This window comes from Pseudorca crassidens, chromosome 9, assembly GCF_039906515.1.
Source record: "Pseudorca crassidens isolate mPseCra1 chromosome 9, mPseCra1.hap1, whole genome shotgun sequence".
Taxonomy (NCBI): domain Eukaryota; kingdom Metazoa; phylum Chordata; class Mammalia; order Artiodactyla; family Delphinidae; genus Pseudorca; species Pseudorca crassidens.
In genome coordinates, this window is record NC_090304.1 from 9,235,678 (window position 1) to 9,260,333 (window position 24,656).

Below are 24,656 nucleotides of genomic sequence, written 5' to 3' on the forward strand. Positions count from 1 at the left end.
CCTGAGCCTTTTGTGTTGGCAGAAAGGAAAGAGTGGCGGCTGCTCCCTGAGCTGGGGTGATGGGGCTACCTGCTGTCACAAAAGCAGGGCCGGGAGTCGGCGGGCTGGCGTGGGTGGAACCGAGTGCGGGGGCCGCGCGTGGGGCCATGGGCTGCTGCCAAGGCAAGGACTTTCAGACTTCGGGTGAGCAGGCCAAGGAGGCCGGGTCACAGGAAGTTCAGGAAGGTGGGACCGGAGACACACAAGGGTGCCCAGGGAGCCGGGAGTGCGGGATGGACCACCCGGAGGTTGGACTGGGGAGGATAGAGCTCAGCGGCCTCGCATCCTCGCAGGCAAAGAAGGGATCGATGCAGACTCGGCGGAAAACCGGAATCTCAGCTCGCACGAAAGGCTTCTGATCACTGTGCTGTGGCGGCGGCTCTCCCTGTTCAGCCGTCGGGGCTCCTCGCGGTCAAACAAGAGGCAATCAGTCCAAAATCCAAAGCAGGCGTGTACGTTCCAGGAGTGCAACCGGGAGGGGATCCAGGAGGAGCCGGAGAAGGGGTGACCCCAGCCCTGTTCTCAGTCCGCCCCAGCCTCCCTCCAGAGAATAAAGTTTCTAACTTGTACCTGCCTGAGAGCTTGTGCCTCCAAGGCTCGCTTTGCGCACACAGGGCGCGGGCACCACCAGGGCTGCGGGCTCTTTAAGGCTCCTCCCCCGAGGCTGGCCCATTCCCTTGGGCCCCAGGCTCCCGTTCCTTGGGGGCGGGGCCACGGTTGCGGCCTAGCCAATGGGAGAGCGGAGTTGCATTAGCGTTTGGGTGGAGGGGCGCGTCTCTCGGGTCGCCGGGCTTGAAAAGGCGTGGCACCGCCCGCTCGTCACCGGGGGTGGGGTTACGTGTGGGTGACGTGGCGGCTTCTAGTCTTTGGTCGGGTTTCGGCGGCTTCGGTTCCCGGGGTGAAGGCGGTGACGACCCGGGAGATTGTGGCAGTGGCGGCGGCGGCGCCAGGCGGCAGAGAGGAGGTAGGACACGCTCTAAGAGGGGTCTGACCGCAGTGTCTGCTCTGGGCAGCTCTTTCCGGGGACGGCGCGGGCTGGGGGGAAGGGAACCAGAGGCAAGCGGGCAAGTCCTGCCGGCACGGCTCGAAGTGAGCGAATACGTCGCCGTCCAATCAGGAAAGCCCCTGTTGAGAAAGACGTCGGCCTTAGCTAATCAGTGGTTGCAGTCCTCCAGACGGTGGGACTTAGGCGAGGCGAGGGTGGTACTTCCTGCTTCAAATAAACACCTAGAGATTTCCCCCCTCCGCCCACCGAAGTGTGTCCCTCTCAGGAGGTCCGTCACCGTTTCTCCCTGACGAGTCGGAGGAACCCGTGGATACGAGAGGACCCACTTAGGGCCTAGGGCAGTTGCACGGGCCGGACTGGAGCTTCGGAGCCACAGGACCTGGCTCTGGCCCTGCCTCTCCTTCAGGGCCCCGGCCCGCGCTCTGGCCGCCAGAACCAAGTTGGAAGAAGAGTCTGAGGAGCCGGACGGCTTGGGCCAGAGAAGAAGCGGGGTCCTGCCCGCTGCGGGTCGGCCCCAGGATCTGCGGGTGGCTTCGGGCGCGAAAGTCCGTGCCAAGTGCAAAGGGGCCCCGAGGATCTGCTGGTTGGGGGGGATTTGTGGGGAAGGAGGCTGCCTGGGGAATGACACTCTCCCCTCCACCACAGTCCAAGGTTATGCGTCTCAATGATCCCGCGGAAACGCTACGGGTCTAAGAACACGGATCAGGGTGTCTACCTGGGTCTCTCAAAGACACAGGTCCTGTCCCCTGCAACTGCTGGCACTAGCAGCAGCGACATCGCCCCTCTGCCCCCCCCAGTGGCCCTGGTCCCTCCCCTTCCCGACACCATGTCCTGCCGGGATCGGACCCAGGAGTTCCTGTCTGCCTGCAAGTCCCTGCAGAGCCGTCAGGTAAGGACCTGGAGTGGGAAAGGCAAGAGTGACTCATACTCAGACCTGGGAGACGCGGTGCTCCAGCACCGTTGGTTGAAGTAATTCTTGGGGGAGCCCGATGGAGAACTGGTCCAGCTTGGAGAGGGTGGTAGGATCTACCAAGCAACAGAGAAGAGGTGGGCTAGCTAATCCAGAGGTAAAGATCGAGGCTTTTTTTTTTTTTTTAAATCAGGAATTCCCTGAGCGTAGGGTTGCTATCCTGGAAGGAATATCTCAGCGCAAGAGGTGGCTGCAAGTATATTTGGTTTGGATGAAGAACAGGTTCTCGAAAGAGCTTTTAGCTCAGAGACAAGCACTTTGAATTCTAGTTCCAGTATAATTTTACCACTTTTGCTCTGTGACAACACAGAAGTTAATCTAGTCGGATCTCAGGTTTTGTATCTGTAAAATGAAGGAAGGTTTCTGAATAAGTCGTTTTAATCAAAACCACTTTGGAGTGCTTTTTTAAAAATCAGATTTGTCTTGGTCCAGACTTTCTGAATCCAAGTGGAACCTGAATAAATGTAATTTAAAATATTTTTACTGGTCAGCTCTTGTTAGTTTCTCTTCTGTATGATCTCCAAGAGTTTTACATTCATCCTCTCTGATTCCCGGATTGGAGGAATAGAATGGTAATACTAGTAACCATTTATTTAGTGCTTAGAATGGACCTGGTATTTGGCTAAAATAATTTACAACCCTTAGGTTTTTTAATCTTAGCAAGAACAAGAGATGTGTGGATTGTCTTCATTTTACAGAAGAGGAAGTAGAGATTCAGAATGGTTTAAGCAACTTGCCCCAAGCCCCCTATGTAGTAAGAGGTGGCACCTAGATCTGAACCCAGGTCTACCTGTATGGACCGTCTGGTGGAGGATGCCACTAGTGTTAGAGGGTGAGTTTAGTAGACACCTGAGGAACAGTGAAAGCTGGAAATGGGGAGGGAAAACTAAAGTTTTACCTCTTGACGTTGCTTTTCAGAATGGAATCCAGACAAACAAGCCAACTCTGCGTGCTGTCCGGCAGCGCAGTGAATTCACCCTCATGGCCAAGTGAGTTGACAGAAGTTATGTGGTGGGATGACCAGTGTCTGAGGAGAGGTAGCCTTGCCTGTGGTGACCTTGGCCGTAAGGACTGGGATTGGTTGTGCTGGTGCTAATGTGGGAAAGGCCCTCTCCTTCCCTTCCCGCAGTGTTCCCATTAATGCTCGTTTGCAGGCGCATTGGGAAAGACCTCAGCAACACATTTGCCAAGCTGGAGAAGCTGACAATCTGTGAGTGTTCTCGGGGCCTTTCAGAACTGGGGCAGTGAACCCGGGAGGGCGGAGGAACCATACTCCCTGAGCCTGGTCTTCAGCCTCACCTGTCGTGACTTCTTGTTTGTCTCTGCAGTGGCAAAGCGCAAGTCCCTCTTTGATGATAAAGCAGTGGAAATTGAGGAGCTAACTTATATTATCAAACAGGTGAGCGACTAGCGATCGGGAGAGCCCAGCATTTCAATTGGATCACTTCCATCATTTTTCTTGCTCTAGGGTCCCAGAGAAAAGTTTCTAGAGCCAGCCCTAAACATCCCGCTCATCCAGTGTGTCAGTGATCTTCTACTGTGTACAAAGCACCGTGCTGGGCACTTGCCACACAAACATTACGAGGCAAGATACCTGCCTTCAAGGGCTTATTGTCTAGAAGAGGTATCCAGCCTCATAAACTCACACTTACAATGAATAGGAGGCAAGTGGTACAGAAAAGATCTTATGAAAAGATGAATGAGATAGTCTGGGGACACTGGGAAAGATTTTATTGAGGATGTGACATCTGAGCTGGTTTCAAGGCTTGTGGAGAAGCAGTGGAAGAACGTGCCAGACAAGGGAAACAGTGTGTGCAGAAGCATGTCTTATAAAAGGGAAAGTTCAAGTTTTTGCTCAGCTCTCACCTGCTCAGGGAGGCCTACTGTCACTATGCTGTTTACTACCCCAGCAACCAACTCTGATCTCGCTTATCTTGCTCTATTTTCTTTTTTATAGCACTTGTTACATTTTAATGGTCTCTATAGTTAACTTATGTTTATTGTTTGTTTTCTCCCACTTAAGTCATCTTCCTCAAAAAAAGAAAAAAAAAGTGCTAATGCCATAAGAGTAGAGATTTTTCTTTCTGTTTGTTCATGGATGTATCCCAAATGCCTGTAGCAGTGTCTGGCATGTATTAGGTACTCAGTATTTGTTGATTGAATTGAGTGATTGGCAGCAAATGAGACTGAAAAGGTAGACTGGTAGCTGTCTGTGAAGATCCTCATGGGGGCTTGCTAAGGAGTGTGGAATCACTCTGAAGTGTGTGGGCTGCAAAGACGATTAGAACGTGGATTCCAATTCTGTCTGCAAGACCCTAGTATAGCAGTTCTAACAGTGTTATTTGTTCCTTTCCCGGAACAATGTAATAAGAATAAAATGAGAAATTGAATGACCATGGGGGAAAAAGGAACACCCTGGAGCATGAACGGTCAGGGAGGCTAGGGAGGAGGCTTGTGCAGTTGTCCAGTATGAAGATGATTATGGCAGAGGCCAAAGGGCAGATACATTCAGGAGATGCTGTGCTGAGTAGAAAAGAGAGGGTTCCGTTAATTACTGGGGCATTATCGCATAGGCATTTAAGAACCGCTGACTGGATTTAGACAGACTTCAAATCCCAGGCTCACCAATCATGGTGTGACCTTGCGTAAGCTACCTAACTACTCTGAGCTTCAGTTCCCTTATAAGTAAAAAGGGGATAATAACAGTACCCACGTCACAGGGTTGTTACAAGGATTTATTAGTTTATTTTTTCAGTCACTCACATTATTGAGTGACTTTGGCTGCCTGGTTCTGGGGATTGAGCAGTGAACAAGACAAATGCGGTCCCTGACCTTGGCAACTTCCTTGCGGAATGGGTGAACTAGACGCTATACAAGCAAACAGAAAAGACAGTTTCAGGTAGCGGCACATCCTATTAAAGAAATGAGGTGAGTGAGTTCCTCAGGGTAGGGGCCTACTTTACATGGGGTGATAGAGGATGGTTTGGCTGAGGAAGGGACATAGAGACCTGAATGGTAAGGAGAAAGTTGGTCATCCAGAGATCTGACGGGGGCACATTCCAGAAAATGGGAATAGCAAAGGGAAAGGCCCCGAGGCCTGGGCAGCCTTGTTGTGAAAGGCTGTGAAACAGGCCAGTGTGGCTGCAGCACAGCCAGTGAGAAGGAGGCCTGTGGGGGGGGTGAGGTCAGAGGAGTGAGTGGGGCGCGACCACATAGCCCGTGTAAGCTAGGTGAGGAATTTGGATCGTGTACTAAATTTAGTGGGAAGCTCTTGGAAGATTTTGAAGCAGGGGAATGACATGCACTATTTTTGGTTTAGAAGGTCACTCTGGTGGTTGTGTGGAAAGTGGATTGTAGGGGGCAAATTCTAAAAGGAAGATCACTTAGGAGGCTCTGGGCAATTTTTAGAGAGAGGACAGTTTGGACTAGGGTAGCTTTGTTAGAGAAGGAGATGAGTGGACACATTCAGAGTATATGTTGGAATCAGCTGGGTTCTTTGTGGGTTCCGTGTGGATTAAGGGAAGAGAGAGGAATTGAGGATGATTTCTTAAGGTTTTCGTCTGAGCACCTGGTGAGCGGTGGTACCATTTACCAAAGTGGCAAAGAAGGAAGGGGGAATAACTGGGGGGGAAATTAAGAGTTGTTTTCTGTGTTAAGTTAAGAGAAAGTCATAAGCTGCTTAGCAGGTTGCATGGCGCACAGTAATCAAACCCGAGACTGCTGTTCTGCTCACAAAGTGCTGAGTATGTAGTAAACGCTCAATGCAGGTTATGGTTGTGCTGTGGCATATAGGTTGGGTTAAGGAGATGTCAGTATGTGACTTAGAAGCTTCTAGCTTGGGCAACTAAGTGGGGAGTAGTGCCATTTTCTAAGTTCCGGGGGGAGGAGATTTTATGGGGGAAAAACCTGGAATGCAGTTTTGGACACATGGCTGTGAGCAGGCTCCATTAACTCTGAAGGGACAGAGCAGTCAGCAGCAGAAATCGTCCAGGGGTCTCGAGAGAATCTTTGGGGCTAGGATACTAATTGGAGGAATACTAACTGGGGGTACTATTGGAGGGACTCTAGAAGTTGCCTGATCTAGTTTTTTGGGGTTTTTTTTTTAACTTTTATTTATTTATTTACATTTTGGCTGCGTTGGGTCTTTGTTGCTGCCCGCGGGCTTTCTCTAGTTGCGGCGAGCGGGGGCTACTCTTCGTTGCAGCGCATGGGCTTCTCATTGCAGTGGCTTCTCTTGTTGTAGAGCACGGGCTCTAGGAGCGCGGGCTTCAGTAGTTGTGGCTCGTGGGCTCAGTAATTGTGGCTCGCAGGCTCTAGAGTGCAGGCTCAGTAGTTGAGGCACACGGGCTTAGTTGCTCCGCGGCATGTGGGTTCTTCCGGACCAGGGCTCAAACCTCATCCCCTGCATTGGCAGGTGGATTCTTAACCAGTGTGCCGCCAGGGAAGCCCCTAATCTAGTTTTTTTCTTAGCCTGTATCTTGAGCTCACTACTTTTGACCTCTTCCCTCTCCCCCTCCTCTTCTTCCTCTGGTCTTTCCCTGGACTTCGCTGTCCTGGGGCGGCAAGCTTTCTCTGCCACTCCCAGCCGCCTCCTTCATCTCCCTTGTCTCACGAGGCCCTTGGCAGGCAGGATTGGGAAGCAGATAATCCATTGGCCTGGTGTAGAAAGCCTGGCTGTGCTACTAATTCATCGTGTATAACGTTAGACAAGTCACATCTTTCACTCTTTTGCAATAGTAATTTTTAAAAGGAATTCTGTATATAAAAACCATTTCGTTGATGCTTCTGGGAAGCCATGGTGCCTTTGACTCTTCCTGTCTCCTGAGTACAGCACAGATGCTTTGTTGCTCAGCATGCTCTGGGTCTGAGATTTTGGCCTTTTGAAGGGTTCTATGGCCATGAGCATGGCCTCACAGTGGGGGTAGGACAGCAGGGTGGAGGGAGTAAACACCTCAGGTCTTTATGAATGGACGGGGCCATATTTCACCTCTTTCTGGCTCTACCCCGCAGGCACTGAGCCTGAGCAAAGTACAGAGCTTGGACTATCCCAGCAGGCCCTTCTGGTCTGTCCGAGATACCATCACCCCTGCTAGTAATGTCCACCCTGCCGTCCCTGCCAGAGATGTCCATGTGGGAGAGATGCTGGCTGAGGACCCCATGGTTGATACTCAGTTTTTCTGTTGGCTCTTTCACCAGGACATCAACAGCCTTAACAAACAAATCGCCCAGCTTCAAGATTTCGTGAGAGCCAAGGGCAGCCAGAGCGGCCGGCACCTGCAAACCCATTCCAACACCATCGTGGTCTCCCTGCAGGTGGGACCCGGGGGAGGGAGAGGCAGAAGGGAGGAAGGCGTCTTCTCTGGCTGACCCTCTCTCCTTTTCTTTCAGTCAAAACTGGCCTCCATGTCCAATGACTTCAAATCAGTTTTAGAAGTGAGGACAGAGGTGAGAAGAATCTGTGTAGGAGGGATAGGAATCAGGGGTGAGGGCCCCAGAGGGAAGTGGGAAGGGGACAAGTGGAAGGGCAAGGGCAACAGGGTCACGGGCACCAGGAGGAATCTCTTTAACGTGCCCGCTTTCCAGCGGCCTCAGGACCTTTGCATTTCTTCCCCAACCTTAGAACCTGAAGCAGCAGAGGAGCCGGCGGGAGCAGTTCTCCCGGGCACCCGTGTCAGCCCTGCCCCTTGCCCCCAACCACCTAGGTAAGTCACAGGCAATACAGGGAGCCCTGAGGGATAAGGCTTAGTTACTCCAGTTCTGGTATCTTCCAAAGGCAGGGGTTGGGTAGGAGAATGGAGGGCCAAGGAGGTTGCTAGGCTTTGTCTCTTAGAGGTCAGACCTGATTGCTGGGATTTATGATCCACACCTAGTCTCCAGCATTCTCAGTGTTGGGGGTGAATTCAATCATGTTCAGAAGAATGACAGTTTCTAATTTTTTTTGCACTTACTCGTTGTATTCCCATTCTGTCATTTAATTTTCACAACCACCTTTTGAGAAAGCAACTATTGTTATCCCCCATTTTACAGGTGAGGAAACTGAGGCTCAGAGAGGTTAAATGACTTGTCCAGGGTCACAAGGCTAGTAAGTGCCAGAGCTGGGATTCAAATCCAGAGCATGTGGGCTTTGAACCTTTTAACCACTAAGAAGTGCCATGTCTTCTTTCTTCCCCCAGGGGGCGGTGCTGTGGTTTTGGGGGCGGAGTCTCGAGCCTCTGGGGACGTGGCCATTGACATGATGGACTCTAGGACCAGCCAGCAGCTGCAGCTCATTGATGAGCAGGTATCCACGCTCTGAGCTTGGGAGGAGTTGCTCCTCTGTTTTCCTCTGTGGTCACAAGCAAGTGTTTGGAATGTGCCATGGGTGGAATGGCAAAGTGGAGGGTCCTAAAGAGGCAGGCCCTCCGCTGCAGAAGCTCCCAGTGCTCATGTATGCTGTCTCTCCTCTGAAGGATTCCTACATCCAGAGCCGGGCAGACACCATGCAGAATATTGAGTCCACAATTGTTGAGCTGGGCTCCATCTTCCAGCAGTTGGCACACATGGTTAAGGAACAGGAAGAAACCATTCAGAGGTGAGATTCTTTCTCTCCTTAACTTCAAAAACAGGAGCCTTCTCTTCCCTGTGGATTGGCATGCTAAAGGTCCCCAGGGACAGCTTGATGCCCTTTGGAAGAGAAGAGTGAATCCTGTCCACCCACAGGGTCAAGTTCACCTGCCTCCATCCACTCAACAAGTGTTAATTGAGCACCTGTTCCTTGTCAAGCACTGTCCTAGGTGCTGGGGGTACGGTGATCAACAGCACAGTTAAGTCTATTTTGTGGAGCTTACTTTGTAGTACGGAATTTAATAGTGTGGGTGAGGATAGCTGTTAAAAAGAATTGAGAAGAAATTTTCAGGTACTGATAAGGGCTATACTGAGAATTAAAGTAGGATGAGGTGTTCAGAAAGTGATGGAGGAGGTATATCAGATTGGGTGGCAGGGAAGGCTGCTCTGAAGACTTGATATTTAAGCAGAGACATGAACTACAAGAAGGATCCAACCATGCAAAGAAGAGGGATCCAACCATGCAAAGGAGAGGGTAAGAGTTGTCTAGGCAGTGTGGACAGCTGGAGCAAAGGCCCTACGATGGGACAGTCTTGCTGTATTAAAGAATCAAGGGACTTCCTTGGTGGCACAGTGGTTAAGAATCCGCCTGCCAGTGCAGGGGACATGGGTTCGATCCCTGGTCCAGGAAGATCCCACAGGCCACGGAGCAACTAAGCATGTGCACCACAACTACTGAGCCTGCGCTCTAGAGCCGCGAGCCACAACTACTGAGCCCACGTGCCACAGCTACTGAAGCCTGTGCGCCTAAAGCCCAAGCTCCACAACAAGGGAAACCACTGCAATGAGAGTCCTGCGCACTGCAATGAAGAATAGCCCCCGCTCGATGCAACTAGAGAAAGCCCGCGTGCAGCAAGGAAGACCCAACGCAACCAAATAAATTTTTTTTTTTTAAATTAAAAGAAAAAAGAATCAAGAAGGCCAGTGTAGCTGGAAAGCAATGAACAGGAAGAGAGAGGTACAAGATAAGACTGGAGGGAGGTAGGCAGAGCCCACGCACGGGAAGGCCTCTCTGCTCTCCTGGTGCCCCCTGCTACTGCACGAGGCATTTTATCTGCTCCTCTTTGGCACTTAGCGTTCATTCAGTCAGTTATGGAGATACAGTCGAGGATGAAAGAGACAAAGAACCCTCCCCTTGGGGAATATACATTGTAGTAGGGGAGACAGATAAGTTAAAATACACAAAATAAGTAAATGGTCCAGTATATATTTTTGCCCAGTGATAAATCCATAAATAAAAGTAGAGTAGGGTAAACTAATCAGGAGTTCTAGGTTTGGAGGAGCAAGTTGTAATTTTAAATAGGATGGTTGTTAAGAGAGGCCCTATTAAGAAGATGGCGTCTATCCAAGAAGGGGGAAGGTAAGGGAGTTTGCCGTGTGGATATATGGAGAAGAGTACCAGGCAGAGGGAAGAACCAGTGTAAAGGCCTTCAGGCAAGAATATGTCTGATGAGTTAAAGGACAGCAAAGAAGCCACTGCATCTGGGGACGGGTGAGAAGGAGAGTAGTACCAGGTGAGGTTAGAGGGGAAATGGGAGACCAGATCATGTGGGGCCTTTTAAAGCCAGTGTGAGGTTTTAGCATTTACTCTGAGTGACATGGGGAGCCACTGCAGGGTTTTGATGAACGGTTGTACTATCTGACTTCTGTTTTATTTATTTATTTTTTGGGCCGCACTGCGTAGCTTGTGGGATCTTAGTTCCTTGACCAGGGATTGAACCAAGCCACCGCAGTGAAAGCGCCAAGTCCTAACCACTGAACCGCTAGGGGATTCCCTCTGACTTCTATTTTAAAAGAATCATTTGGTTGCTGTAGTCAGAACGGATTGTAAGGACCTAGGATAGAAGCAGGGAGATGGATGCAGAGGCCTTTTCAGTAATCTAGGCAAGAGGTGATGGTTGCTGGGACCAAGGTTGTATGAGTAGTAGTTGCACTCTGGATGTATTTTGGAGGTAGAACCAATAGGATCAATTGCTTGATGAACTGAATGCAGGGCATGAGAGAAAAAGAGGAGTTTATGATAACTCCAGGCTTTTGATGTGAGCAATCAAAGGGATTCATGCTCTTCACTTGAAATAGGGCTGGTTACTCAGGGTAGAGTAGATTTGGGACAAAATAAGTTGTGTTGGACACGTCCAACGAGGTGGACAGTTGTTTGTTTGTTAGACATCTGGGTGGAGATAGTGAACAGGCCTATAGATATAAGGAGTTGAGGAGACAGGTCTGGGCCAAGAGTGGGCAGCATTGGACTTTGAAACTAGGCCAAGTGAGTTCTAAGAAAGAGGAGGATCAAGCACTGAGTCCCAGGGCTATTTCTGGACTCAATTCTTAGTTCTGAGGGAGGGCACTGAACAGGAGCACAGTTTGTGAGGTAGGAAGAAAAATAAATGAATGTGGTGTCCTAGGAGCCAGGAGAAGAAAATGATTCAGGGAAAGAATAATCAGCTGTGACAAATTTTGCTTATAGGCCAAGCAAGATGAGAGCTGAGAATTTAATTGGAGTATTTAGTTCATTAATAGTTAATAATTTTTGCTAAGGTTGGATTTAGGCCTACCATTTTACTATTTTTTTTTCCTGTTTTTCCCTTCTGTTTTTTGTTCCTCTCTTCCTTCTTTCCTGTCTTTTGAACAGTTGAAAAAAAAATTTTAATTCCATTTAAATTTGTCTGTTGGTATTTTAGCTATATGTAATTGCTTTTTTTTTTATCCAGTGGTTGCTCTAGGGATTACAGTATGCATCATTAACTTTTCACAGTCAGCTTCATATAAAATGTGAGAAGTTTGCAACCCTCTCCTCCATCTTTTATGTTATAGTTGTCATATTTGTTGCATCTACATACTTTATAAACTCCATAATATAATAGTATAATTTTTATCTTACAGAAATAAAGAGGAAAAAATAGTCTTTTATACTTACTCATATATTTACTGTTTCCAGTGCTCTTCATTTCTTCCCGAATATCCAGTTTCCATCACTTCCCTTTAACCTGGAGAATTTTCCTTAGTACTTTTTGTAGTGCAGTTCTGCTGATGACAAATACTTTTACTTTTCTTTTTTTTTAATAAATTTATTTATTCACTTATTTAATTTTTGGCTGCATCGGGTCTTCACTGCTGCACACAGGTTTTCTCTAGTTGCTGAGAGCAGGGGCTACTCTTTGTTGCAGTGCACGGGCTTCTCATTGCAGTGGCTTCTCTTGTTGTGGAGCACAGGCTCTAGGCATGCGGGCTTCAGTAGTTGTTGCACATGGGCTTCATAAGTTGTGGCTCGCAGGCTCTAGAGCGCAGGCTCAGTAGTTGTGGTGCATGGGCTTAGTTGCTCTGCAGCGTGTGGGATCTTCCTGGACCAGGGCTCAAACCCATGTGCCCTGCATTGGCAGGTGGATTCTTTACCACTGTGCCACCTGGGAAGCCCACTTTTACTTTTCTTTTTTTTAAAATAAGTTTATTTATTTATTTTTGGCTGTGGTGGGTCTTCATTGCTGCGCGGGCTTTCTCTAGTTGCAGCGAGCAGGGGTTGCTCTTCGCTGTGGTGTACCAGCTTCTCACTGTGGTGGCTTCTGTTGTTGCAGAGCATGGACTCTAGGCACGTGGGCTTCAGTAGTTGTGGCTCATGGACTCTAGAGTGCAGGCTCAGTAGTTGTGGCGCACAGGCTTAGTTGCTCTGCAGCGTGTGGGATCTTCTTGGACCAGGGCTCAAACCCATGTCCCCTGTGTTGGCAGGTGGATTCTTAACCACTGTGCCACCAGGGGAGTCCCTGGCTGCTTTTTAATACTTTTTTTTCTTATATTTGGATTTTCACAGTTGATGGTTTATGTACTTAGATGTGGTTTTCTTTGAATTTATTTATTTATTTATTTACTTATTTGGGGCTGTGTTGGGTCTTCGTTGCTGTGTGCAGGCTTTCTCTAGTTGTGGTGAGTGCAGGCTACTCTTCATTGCGGTGCGCAGGCTTCTCATTGTCGTGGCTTCTCTTGTTGTGCAGCAGGGGCTCTATGAGCACAGGCTTTAGTAGTTGTGGCTTGCGGGCTGTAGAGCCCAGGCTCAGTAGTCGTGGCACACGGGCTTAGTTGCTCTGCGGAATGTAGGATCTTCCCGGACCAGGGCTCAAACCCGTGTCCCCTGCTTGACAGGCGTATTCTTAACCACTGCGCCACCAGGGAAGCCCCTTCTTTGAATTTATGCTGCTTGGGGTTCTCTGAGCTGCTTGAATCTGTAAATTTATGTCTTTCATGAAGTTTAGGGAATATTTGACCATTATTTCTTCAAGATTTTTTTCTGCCTCTTTTTCTTTCTGTTTTCTTCTTCTAGAAATACATATATATAATCAACTATAGGAATTCCCTGGTGGTCCACTGGTTAGGACTCAGCACGTTCACTGCCAAGGGCCTGGGTTTGATCTCTCGTTGGAGAACTAAAATCCCGCAAGCCATGTGGCACAGCCAAAAAAAAATCAATTATAACTGTATATTTATTTTGTTGAGATGTATGTATATCTCAACAAATTACATCTCATTAGGAGGCATTTAATGTCAGATTGACCCTATATTATCTAGAACAAGTTTGATCACTTGATTAAGGTGGTAACAGATAATCTCTCCTTTCATTTATTTATTTATTTTATTATTATTATTTTTAAATCTCTCCCTTTTTTTTTTTTTTTTACGGTACGCGGGCCTCTCACTGTTGTGCCCTCTCCCGTTGCGGAGCACAGGCTCCGGACGCGCAGGCTCAGCGGCCATGGCTCACGGGCCCAGCCGCTCTGCGGCATGTGGGATCTTCCTGGACCAGGGCACGAACCCATGTTCCCTGCATCGGCAGGCGGACTCTCAACCACTGCGCCACCAGGGAAGCCCTAATCTCTCCTTTTAAAAGTACATTTTCTTCTTTGCAGTCAGCAAGTGATTTATGGGATACCCTGTTCCCAAAAAACCTTTAACCTAATGTTTCTAGTAGCCAGTTATGATGCTTGTCTGGTCTGAATTAATTAATCTAATTTGGGTGTGTTTTTTCTGTAAAGAAGAGCTTTCCTTTATTAACTGCATGAGCTGAAGTTCATCTTAATCAGACTGGATAAATCTTAATTATTTTCCTGTATTTCCAGAGTAAATAGTTACGGAGTAGGTGCCATAGTAGTGACCAAGGAGGTTTTTTGTTTTGTTTTAATTCTTCCTTGTTTTTGATTATCATTACGGGCTTAAGGTTTTTATTTATGTTTTATATTACAATTAGTTAGGATAATGATTATTTTCATAGTTCAGATTGTTCCCAGTTTGTCCAGTGGAAGACAAGAGGTTTTTGTTTTGTTTTTTTAAAGAATGGGAGAAAATAAAAGTATGTTTGTATTCTTTTTTTTAAAAATAAATTTATTTATTTTATTTATTTTTGGCTGCATTGGGTCTTCGTTGCTGTGCACGGGCTTTCTTTAGTTGCAGTGAGCGGAGGCTACTCTTCGTTGTGGTGTGCAGGCTTCTCATTGTGGTGGCTTCTCGTTGCGGAGCATGGGCTCTAGGCGCATGGGCTTCAGTAGTTGTGATACGCGGCTCAGTAGCTGTGGCTCACAGGCTGTAGAGCGCCGGCTCAGTAGTTGTGGCGCATGGGCTTAGTTGTTCCACGGCACGTGGAATCTTCCCAGACCAGGGATTGAACCCGTGTCCCCGGCATTGGCAGGCAGATTCTCAACCACTGTGCCACCAGGGAAGCCCCATGTGTTTGTATTCTAATGGGAATGATCCAGCAGAGAAATAAAAATTGATAATACAGCAGGCAGGGGGAAGAATCTTAAAGTTATGTCCTTGAGATGGTGACAGGAAGTGGGATCCAGTAGATAAGTATAGGACTTGGCTTTGAGACGAGCTGGAGAGAGCTGGGAAAGCAGATGCTGGTGGGAGGGACCAAGATAGCTGAACTCATGGCACTGTGTAAATGCCTGGGACTCAACACCTAGTAGTTGAATAAGTAAACAAACATCCTTTTAACCATTGGTTGCCAAACCTGGATGTTCATAGGAACCCCCTATAGAGCTTATAAAAAATGAAGATCTTGCCAACCAATGGCTGGCAGCCACTGCACAAGGCAGAGCCTGGCAACTAACCAGACCAGGAGCCAGCCACGCCTACTGGGCCACCTACGCCTAGTCAGTCCCACCACAGCAGAAGGGCCCACACAATATGGGGCAGCCCTAAAGCATATAGCTGTGGTGACCAGAGGGAAGTGAACTGCTGGGATGCATAGAACATCTCCTACGAAAGGCCGTTTCTCTAAGGTCAGGAAACATAACGAACCTACCAGGTACATAAAAATAAAAACAGCAAATTGGGCAAAATGAAGCAACAGAGGAGCATGTTCCAATCAAAGGAACAAGTTAAGACCCCAGAAGAGAAACTAAGTGAAGTGGAGATAGGCAAACTACCTGATAAAGAGTTCAAGGTAATGATCATAAAGATGATCAAGGAACTTGGGAGAAGAATGGATGAACATAGTGAGAAGCTTAACAGAGAGTTAGAAGATGTAAAGAAGAACCAAACGGATGAATATAACTGAAATGAAAAATACACTAGAAAGAATCAACAGTAGATTAAATGATACAGAGGAATGGATCAGTGAGTTGGAAGATTAGAGTAGTGGAAAGCACTGAAAGTGAAAAAAAAAAAAGTTAACAGTTTAACAGACCTCTGGGACATCTAGTGTACTAACATCTGCATTATAAGGGTCCCAGAGGGGAAGGGAGAAAGAGACAGGGAACGTATCGGGAGACATAACATTATAGCTGAAAACTTCCCTGACCTGGGAAAGAAAACAGACATCCAGGTCCGGGACACCTAGAGAGTCCTGAACAGCATCAACCTGAAGAGGACCACACAAAGACACACTGTAATTAAAACAGCAAAAATTAAAGACAGGGAGTATTAAAAGCAGCAAGGAAAAATTAAGTTATGTACAAGAGAACTCCCATAAGGCTATCAGTTGACTCTTCCAGCAGAAACTCTGCAGTCCAGAAGGGAGTGACATGATATATTTAAAGTGATGAAAAGGAAAAACCTACAGCAAGAACACCCTACCTGCCAAGGTTTTCATTCAGCTTTGATGAGGGAATCAAAAATTTTACAGAAAAGCAGAAGCTAAAAGAGTTCAGCACCACCAAACCAGCTTTAGAAGGAATGTTAAAGGGACTTCCCTAAGTAAAAAAGAAAAGGCCACAACTAGAAACATGAAAATTACGAAAGGAAAAAGCTCGTTGGTAAAATTAAATATACAGTAAAAGTAGTAAATTAACCATTTACAAAACTAGTAGGAAAATTAAAAGACAAAGAGTAGGGCTTCCCCGGTGGCGCAGTGGTTGAGAGTCCGCCTGCCAATGCAGGGGACACGGGTTCGTGCCCCGGACTGGGAGGATCCCACATGCCGCGGAGCAGCTGGGCCCATGAGCCATGGCCGCTGGGCCTGCGCATCCAGGGCCTGTGCTCCGCAATGGGAGGGGCCGCAGCAGTGAGAGGCCTGTGTACCACCAAAAAAAAAAAAAAAAAAAAAAGTAAAATCACCCATATCTACAATAAGTAAGTGAGGGGTACACAAAACAAAAAGTCGTAAAATATGATGTCAAAAACTAACTGTGGGGGAGGGGAGTAAAAATACATTTGAACTTAAGAGATCAGCAACTTAAAATAACCACATATATATATTTATAGATTGCTATATATAAACCTCGTGGTAACCATAAACCAAAAATCTGTAATAGATATATAAAAAAGAGAAAAGAATTCAAACGTAACACCAAAGATAGTCATCACATCATAAGGGAAGAGAACAAAAGAAGAAAGGAACAAAAAGAACTACAAAAACAACCCCCAAAAAACTAATGAAATGGCAATAAGTACATGCCTATCAATAATTACTTTAAATGTAAATGGACTAAGTGCCCCAATCAAAAGACATAGAGTGCCTGAATGGATACAAAAACAAGACCCATATATATGCTGCCTATATATGACTCACTTAAGATCTAAAGACGGACACACAGACTGAAAGTGAGGGGATGGAAAAAGGTATTCCATGCAAATGGAAATCAAAAGAAAGCTGGGTAGCAATACTTATACAAAACAGACTTTAAAACAAAGACTGTAACAAGAGACAAACAAGGACATTACATAATGATCAAGGGATCAATTCAATAAGAAGATATAACAATTGTAAACATACATGCACCCAGACATAGGAGCACCTGAATATATAAAGCCAATATTAACAGGCATAAAGGAAGAAATTGACACTAACACAATAATAGTAGGGAACCTTAATATCTCACTTATATTAATGGACACATCAGACAAGAAGTCAATAAGGAAACACTGGCCTTAAGTGACACATTAGACCAAATGGGTTTATATAGAGAACATTCCTCCAAAAGCAGCAGAATACAAATTCTTTTCAAGTGCATATGGAACATTCTCCAGGATATATTTATTACATGCTAGGCCACAAACCAAGTGTTAGTAAATTTAAGAAAACTGAAATCGTATCAAACATCTTTTCCAACCACAATGCTATGAGAGTAGAAATCAAATACAAGAAGAAAACTGCAAAAAAAACTAACAAGTGGAGGCTGAACAATATGCTGCTAAACAACCAGTGGATCACTGAAGAAATGAAAGAAGAAATAAAAATTATCTGGACACAAAATGAAAACAATAATCCAAAATCTGTGGGATGCAGCAACAGCAGTCCTAAGAGGGAAGTTTATAGCAATAGAAGCCTGCCTCAGGAAATAAAAATCTCAAACAACCTACCCTTACACCTAAAGGAACTAGAAAACGAAGAACAAACAAACCCAGAGTTAGTAGAGGAAAGAAGTAATAAAGAGTAGGGCAGAAATAAATGAAATAGAGACTAAAAAAAATAGAAAAGATCAATGAAAGTAAGAAGAGATAAACAAGGTTGATAAACCTTTAGCCAAACTTATCAAGAAGAAAAGAGGGAAGGGCCTAAGGCAATAAAATCAGAAAAAGGAGAAGTTACAACTGATACTACAGAAATACAAAGGATCAAAAGAGATTCCTGTGAAAACTATATGCCAATAAAATGGACAACCCAGAAGCAGAGAACAAATTCCTAGAAACGTATAATCTCCCAAGATGAATTAGGAAGAAATAGAAAATATGAACAGACCAATTACCGGTAATGAATCAGTAATTTTAAAAAACTTCCAACAAAAGTCCAGGACCAGATTGCTTCACAGGTGAATTCTACCAAATGTTTCGAGAAGAGTTAACACCTATTCTCAAACTATTCCAAAAAACTGCAGAGGAAGGAGTGATCCTAAACTCATTGTACGAAGCCAGCATCACCCTGATACCAAACCAAAGATATCACAAAAAATAAAATTACAGGCCAATATCACTGATGAACATAGATACAAAAATCCTCAACAAAGTATTAGCAGATTGAATCCACCAATACATTAAAAATACACACCATGATCAACTGGGAGCTTATTCCAGGGATGCAAGGATGTTTCAATCCACAAATCAGTGTGATATACCACATTAACAAATTGAATAAAAATTATAGATCATTTCAAATAGGTGCATATAAAACTTCTGACAAAATTCAACATCCATTTATGATAAGAACTCTTCACAAAGTGGGCAGAACATTCCTCAACATAATAAAGGCCATATATGATAAGCCCACAGCTAACATCATACTCAGCAGTGGAAAGCTGAAAGCATATCCTCGAGATCAGGAACAAGGACACCCACTCTCACCACTTTTATTCAGCATAGTATTGGAAGTTGTATCCACAGCAATCAGAAGAAAAAGGAATCCAGATTGTAAAGGAATAAGTAAAACTGTCACTGTTTGCAAACGACATGATACATAGAAAACCCGGAAGATGCCACCAAAAAGCTACTAGAGCTCATCAATAAATTCAGTAAAGTTGCGAGATACAAAATTAATACACAGAAATCTGTTGAATTTCTATACACCAACAACAAACTATCAGAAAGAGAAAGTAAGGAAACTCATTTACAATCGCATCAAAAAGAAAAGGAATAAATCTAAGGCAGTAAAAGACCTGTACTTGGAAAACTATAAAACACTGATGAAAGAAATTGAAGAGGACACAAACAGATGGAACAATATTCCATGTTCTTGGATTGGAAGAATTAATATTATTAAAATGACCATACTACCCAAGGCAATCTACAGATTCAGTGCAATCCCTATCAAAAACTAATGGCATGTAGTCTTTTTTTTTTTATTTTATTTTTTTATACAGCATGTTCTTATTAGTCATCAGTTTTATACACATCAGTGTACACATGTCAATCCCAATCTCCCAATTCATCACACCATGCCTCCACCCCCCCACCGTTTTGCCCCCCCTTGGTGTCCATAGGTTTGTTCTCTACATCTGTCTCAATTTCTGCCCTGCAAACTGGTTCGTCTGTACCATTTTTCTGGGTTCCACATACACACGTTAATATACAATATTTGTTTTTCTCTTTGTGACTTCACTCTGTATGACAGTCTCTAGATCCATCCACGTCTCAACAAAAGACCCAATTTCGTTCCTTTTTATGGCTGAGTAATATTCCATTGTATATATGTACCACATCTTTATCCGTTCGTCTGTCGGTGGGCATTTAGGTTGCTTCCATGACCTGGCTATTGTAAATAGTGCTTCAATGAACATTGGGGTGCATGTGTCTTTTTGAATTATGGTTTTCTCTGGGTATAGGCCCAGTAGTGGGATTGCTGGATCATATGGTAATTCTAATTTTAGTTTTTTAATGAATCTCCATACTGTTCTCCATAGTGGCTGTATCAATTTACATTCCCACCAACAGTGCAAGAGGGTTCCCTTTACTCCACACCCTCTCCAGCATTTGTTGTTTGTAGATATTCTGATGATGCCCATTCTAACTGGTGTGAGGTGATACCTCATTGTAGTTTTGATTTGCATTTCTCTAATAATTAGTGATGTTGAGCAGCTTTTCATGTGCTTCTTGGCCATCTGTATGTCTTCTTTGGAGAAATGTCTATTTAGGTTTTCTGCCCATTTTTTGATTGGGTTGTTTGTTTTTTTAATGTTGAGCTGCATGAGCTGTTTATACATTTTGGAGATTAATCCTTTGTCCATTGATTCGTTTGCAAATATTTTCTCCCATTCTGAGTGTTCTCTTTTCGTCTTGTTTATGGTTTCCTTTGCTGTGCAAAAGCTTTGAAATTTCATTAGGTCCCATTTGTTTATTTTTGTTTTTATTTCCATTACTCTAGGAGGTGGATCAAAAAAGACCTTGCTGTGATTTATATCAAAGAGTGTTCTTCCTATGTTTTCCTCTAAGAGTTTTATAGTGTCCGGTTTTACATTTAGGTCTCTAATCCATTTTGAGTTTATTTTTGTGGATGGTGTTAGGGAGTGTTCTAATTTCATTCTTTTATATGTAGCTGTCCAGTTTTCCCAGCACCACTTATTGAAGAGATTGTCTTTCCTCCATTTTATATCTGTGCCTCCTTTGTCATAGATTAGTTGACCATAGGTGCATGGGTTTATCTCTGAGCTTTCTGTCTTGTGCCATTGATCTGTGTTTCTGTTTTTGTGTCAGTACCATATTGTCTTGATTACTGTAGCTTTGTAGTATAGTCTGAAGTCAGGGAGTCTGATTCCTCCAGCTCCGTTTTTTTTCCCTCAAGACTGCTTTGGCTATTCGGGGTCTTTTGTGTCTCCATACAAATTTTAAGATTTTTTGTTCTAGTTCCATAAAAAGTGCCATTGGTAATTTGATAGGGATTGCACTGAATCTGTAGGTTGCTTTGGGTAGTATAGTCATTTTCACAATATTGATTCTTCCAATCCAAGAACATGGTATTATCTCTCGATCTGTTGGTATCATCTTTAATTTCTTTCATCAGTGTCTTATAGTTTTCTGTCTACAGGTCTTTTGTCTCCGTAGGTAGGTTTATTCCTAGGTATTTTATTCTTTTTGTTGCAATGGTAAATGGGAGTGTTTCCTTAATTTCTGTTTCAGATTTTTCATCATTAGTGTATAGGAATGCAAGAGATTTCTGTGCATTAATTTCGTATCCTGAAACTTTACTAAATTCATTGATTAGCTCTAGTAGTATTCTGGTGGTATCTTTAGGATTCTCTATGTATAGTATCATGTCATCTGCAAACAGTGACAGTTTTTACTTCTTTTCCAATTTGTATTCCTTTTATTTCTTTTTCTTCTCTGATTGCCATGGCTAGGACTTCCAAAACTGTTGAATAATAGTGGTGAGAGTGGACATCCTTGTCTTGTTCCTGATCTTAGAGGAAATGCTTTCAGTTTTTCACCATTGAGAATGATGTTTGCTGTGGGTTTGTTGTATATAGCCTTTATTATGTTGAGGTAGGTTCCCTCTATGCCCACTTTCTGGAGAGTTTTTATCATCAATGGGTGTTGAATTTTGTCAGAAGCTTTTTCTGCATCTATTGAGATGATCATATGGTTTTTCTCCTTCAGTTTGTTAATATGGTGTATCACATTGATTGATTTGCGTGTATTGAAGAATCCTTGCATCCCTGGGATAAACCCCACTTGATCATGGTGTATGATCCTTTTAATGTGTTGTTGGATTCTGTTTGCTAGTATTTTGTTGAGGATTTTTGCATCTATGTTCATCAGTGTTATTGGTCTGTAATTTTCTTTTTTTGTAGTATCTTTGTCTGGTTTTGGTATCAGGGTGATGGTGGCCTCATAGAATGAGTTTGGGAGTGTTCCTTCCTCTGCAGTTTTTTGGATGAGTTTGAGAAGGATGGGTTTTAGCTCTTCTCTAAATGTTTGATAGAATTCACCTGTGAAGTAATGGCATTTAGTCTTTTGTGGAGACACAAAAGACTTGCAATATCCAAAACAATTTTGAGAAAGAAGAACAGAGCTTGAGTTGTCATGCTCCCTGTCTTCAGACTGTACCAAAGCTACAGTAATCAAAACACTATGGTACTGAAACAGAAACAGACACATCAATGAAACAGAATAGAAAGCCCAGAAATAAACCCACGCACTTATGGTCAATTAATCTATGACACAGGAAGCATCAATATACAGTGGGGAAGAGACAGTCTCTTCAGTAAGTGGTGCTGGGAAAACCAGACAGTTACATGTAAAAGAATGAAATTGGAGCATTTTCCCGCACCATATACAAAAGTAAACTCAAAGTGTGGGAATTCCCTGGCAGTCCAGTGGTTAGGACTCTGCGCCTCCACTGCCAGGGGCCTGGGTCAGGGAACTAAGATCCCACAAGCCACACGGTGCATCAAAAAAAACAAAAAGTAAACTCAAAGTGGATTAAAGACCCTAAATGTGAGACCAGAAACCATAAAATTCCTAGAAGAAAACACAGGCAGAACACTCTTTGACATAAATCATAGCAATATTTTTTGCATCCATCTCCTAAAGCAAAGGAAACAAAACCAAAAATAAACAAATGGGACCAAATCAAGGTTTTGCACAGCAAAGGAAACCATCGACAAAACAAAAAGGTAGCTTACCAAAATAGAAGATATTTGCAAATGATATGACTGATGGGTTAATTTACAAAATGTATAAACAGCTCATACAACTCAACATCAAAAAATCCGATCAAAAAATGAGTAGAGGGACTTCCCTGGAGGTCCAGTGGTTAAGACTCTGTGCTCCCAATTCAGGAGGCACAGGTTTGATCCCTGGTCAGGGAACCGGGATCCTGTAAGCCGAACAGCACGGCCAAAAAAAAAAAAAAAGACAGAAGACCTGAATAGACATTTTTCCAATGAAGACATACAGATGGCCAACAGGCACATGAAAAGATGCTCAACATTGTTAATCATTAGAGACATGCAAGTCAAAACCACAATAAGATAGCATCTCACACCTGTCATACTGGCTATCATCAAAAAGACCACAAATAACAAATGGTGGTAAGGATATGGAGAAAAGGGAACCCTTGTGCACTGTTGGTGGGAGTGTAAATTGGTGCAGCCACTGTGGGAAACAGTATGGAGTTTCCTCAAAAAAGTAAAAATATTAGAACGACCATATGGTCCAGCAGTTCCACTCCACTCCTGGGTATATATCCAAAGAAAATGGAAAACACTAATTTGAAAAGGTACATTCACCCCAGTGTTCACAGCACCACTATTTAGAATAGCCAAGATATGGAAACATCCTACGTGTCCATCAACAGGTGAATGGATAAGGAAGAGGTAGTATATGTATACAATGGAATACTGCTCAGCCATAAAAAGAATGAACTCTTGCCATTTGCAGCAACTCTTGCAACAATGAATAGGCTTGGAGTGTATTATGCTTAGTGAAATAAATCAAAGACAAATAGTGTATAATATCACTTATGTGGAATCTAAAAAATAAGACAAACTACTGAATATGACAAAAAAGAGACAGACTCAGATATAAAGAACAAACTAGTGGTTACCAGTGGGGAGAGTGAAGGGGGAGGGGCAACATGCGGGTGGGGGATTAAGAGGTACAGACTACTGTGTATAAAACAAGCTACCAGGATACATTGTAGAGTTCAGACAATATAGCCAATAGTTTATAACTAATTGGAGTATAACTTTTAAAAATTGTGAATCACTGTTGTACATCTAAAACATATTGTAAATCAACAATACGTCAATTAAAAAAAATGGAAAGAAAAAAATGAATGAATGTAACAAAACAGAAACAAATTCACAGATATAGAGAACAAACTAGTGGTTACTGATGGGGAGAGGGAAGGGAGAGGGGCAAGATAGGGGAGGGGTTTAAGAGATAAAAACTGTATATAAAATAAGCTACAAGAATGTAAATATTCTACAGCACAGGGAATATAGCCAACATTTTATAATAACTTTAAATGGAGTATAATCTGTAAAAATTTTGAGGGTTTCCCTGGTGGCGCAGTGGCTGAGCGTCCGCCTGCCGATGCAGGGGACACGGGTTCGTGCCCCGGTCCGGGAGGATCCCACATGCCGTGGAGCGGCTGGGCCCGTGAGCCATGGCCGCTGAGCCTGTGTGTCTGGAGCCTGTGCTCCGCAACGGGAGAGGCCACAACAGTGAGAGGCCCACGTACTGCAAAAAAAACCACAAAAAAAACAAACAAAAAATTTTGAGTCACCATGTTCTATACCTGAAATTACTATAGTATCTTAAATCAGCTATACCTAATTTAAAAATATATTTTCTCCTGGAAAAAAAAAAAATGAAGGTTCCTGGCAGTCTACTGCACTCACATCTGTGGAATCAGAATCTCCAAGTATGAGGCCAGGAACCTGGTTTTTTTACCTTGCCCAATTCTTCAAACTACTTCCATGTTCTCAGTTCGGTAAGAAGAAAGGCCATTAGTGGAGAGAATCAAGGAGAGGAGGTGTGGGAGTTCTGAGGAATCCGCAGGTTCACACATTGCCGCCCACTTGCTCTGATGCCTTCGGGCAATGTCCAGGCCTGGATGTTCTTTATTCCCCACAGCACCTAGCAAGCAGAGTGCTTGTACTCCTGGTTGTTGATCAAGTGAAACTGCGTGAACACCTGCATTTGTATAAAGCAGGTTTCCCAACACCAGTGCATTAAGCAGCCTCACATATTTAATCGGGCAATTTAAAGGCACTGTGAAGACAGCAGTCTTGATCCTAGAACCAGGAGAATTGACTGATTCTTACCTGGTTCAACTGAGACCTAGGGAATTCAGTTGAATTGCTGAGTTAGGCCATAAACACTGGAGCTCTTCAGGCTACAATGTTTTTGTTTTTTGGTTGCATTGGGTCTTTGTTGCTGTGTGCGCTCTAGTTTCTGCGAGCAGGGGCTACTCGGGGGCTACTCTTCGTTGCGGTGCGTGGGCTTCTTATTGTGGTGGCTTCTCTTGTTGTGGAGCTGTAGGTGCGTGGCATGTAGTAGCTGTAGTAGCTGTGGCATGTGAGCTCAGTGGTTGTGGCTTGTGGGGTCTAGAGCGCAGGCTCAGTAGTTGTGGCACATGGGCTTAGTTGCTCCGCGGCATGTGGGATCTTCCCGGAC

The 24,656-nt window shown here is 44.4% G+C and overlaps 2 protein-coding genes and 1 long non-coding RNA gene across 6 annotated transcripts in view; all 3 read left to right on the plus strand.

The window, feature by feature from the left end:
- Positions 1-59: 59 nt before the first annotated feature.
- TEX54 (testis expressed 54) lies at positions 60-580 on the plus strand. The gene is given in 2 exon segments (XM_067748694.1): positions 60-318; positions 321-580. Coding segments are annotated over 2 exon segments (486 nt in total). The 3' UTR covers positions 548-580.
- A 261-nt stretch (positions 581-841) lies between these two features.
- Positions 842-24,656, plus strand: part of STX5 (syntaxin 5) — a 28,498-nt gene continuing 4,683 nt past the window's right edge. The window contains exons 1-11 of one of the 4 annotated variants that reach the window (XM_067748685.1): positions 842-1,003; positions 1,843-1,934; positions 2,934-3,004; positions 3,170-3,225; positions 3,344-3,414; positions 3,484-3,600; positions 7,212-7,328; positions 7,404-7,460; positions 7,636-7,717; positions 8,189-8,295; positions 8,465-8,586. In XM_067748685.1, coding sequence (XP_067604786.1) covers positions 1,872-1,934; positions 2,934-3,004; positions 3,170-3,225; positions 3,344-3,414; positions 3,484-3,600; positions 7,212-7,328; positions 7,404-7,460; positions 7,636-7,717; positions 8,189-8,295; positions 8,465-8,586 — 863 coding nt within the window. In that variant the 5' untranslated portion in view covers positions 842-1,003; positions 1,843-1,871. Of the gene's footprint in view, positions 1,004-1,690; positions 1,935-2,933; positions 3,005-3,169; positions 3,226-3,343; positions 3,415-3,483; positions 3,601-7,211; positions 7,329-7,403; positions 7,461-7,635; positions 7,718-8,188; positions 8,296-8,464; positions 8,587-24,656 lie in introns of all 4 variants that reach the window. The other 3 variants (XM_067748684.1, XM_067748682.1, XM_067748683.1) reach the window with 3 other exon arrangements.
- LOC137230089 (uncharacterized) lies at positions 8,593-16,156 on the plus strand. Its single transcript, XR_010945996.1, has 2 exons — positions 8,593-13,202; positions 13,468-16,156. It is a non-coding gene; the product is annotated as an uncharacterized lncRNA (long non-coding RNA).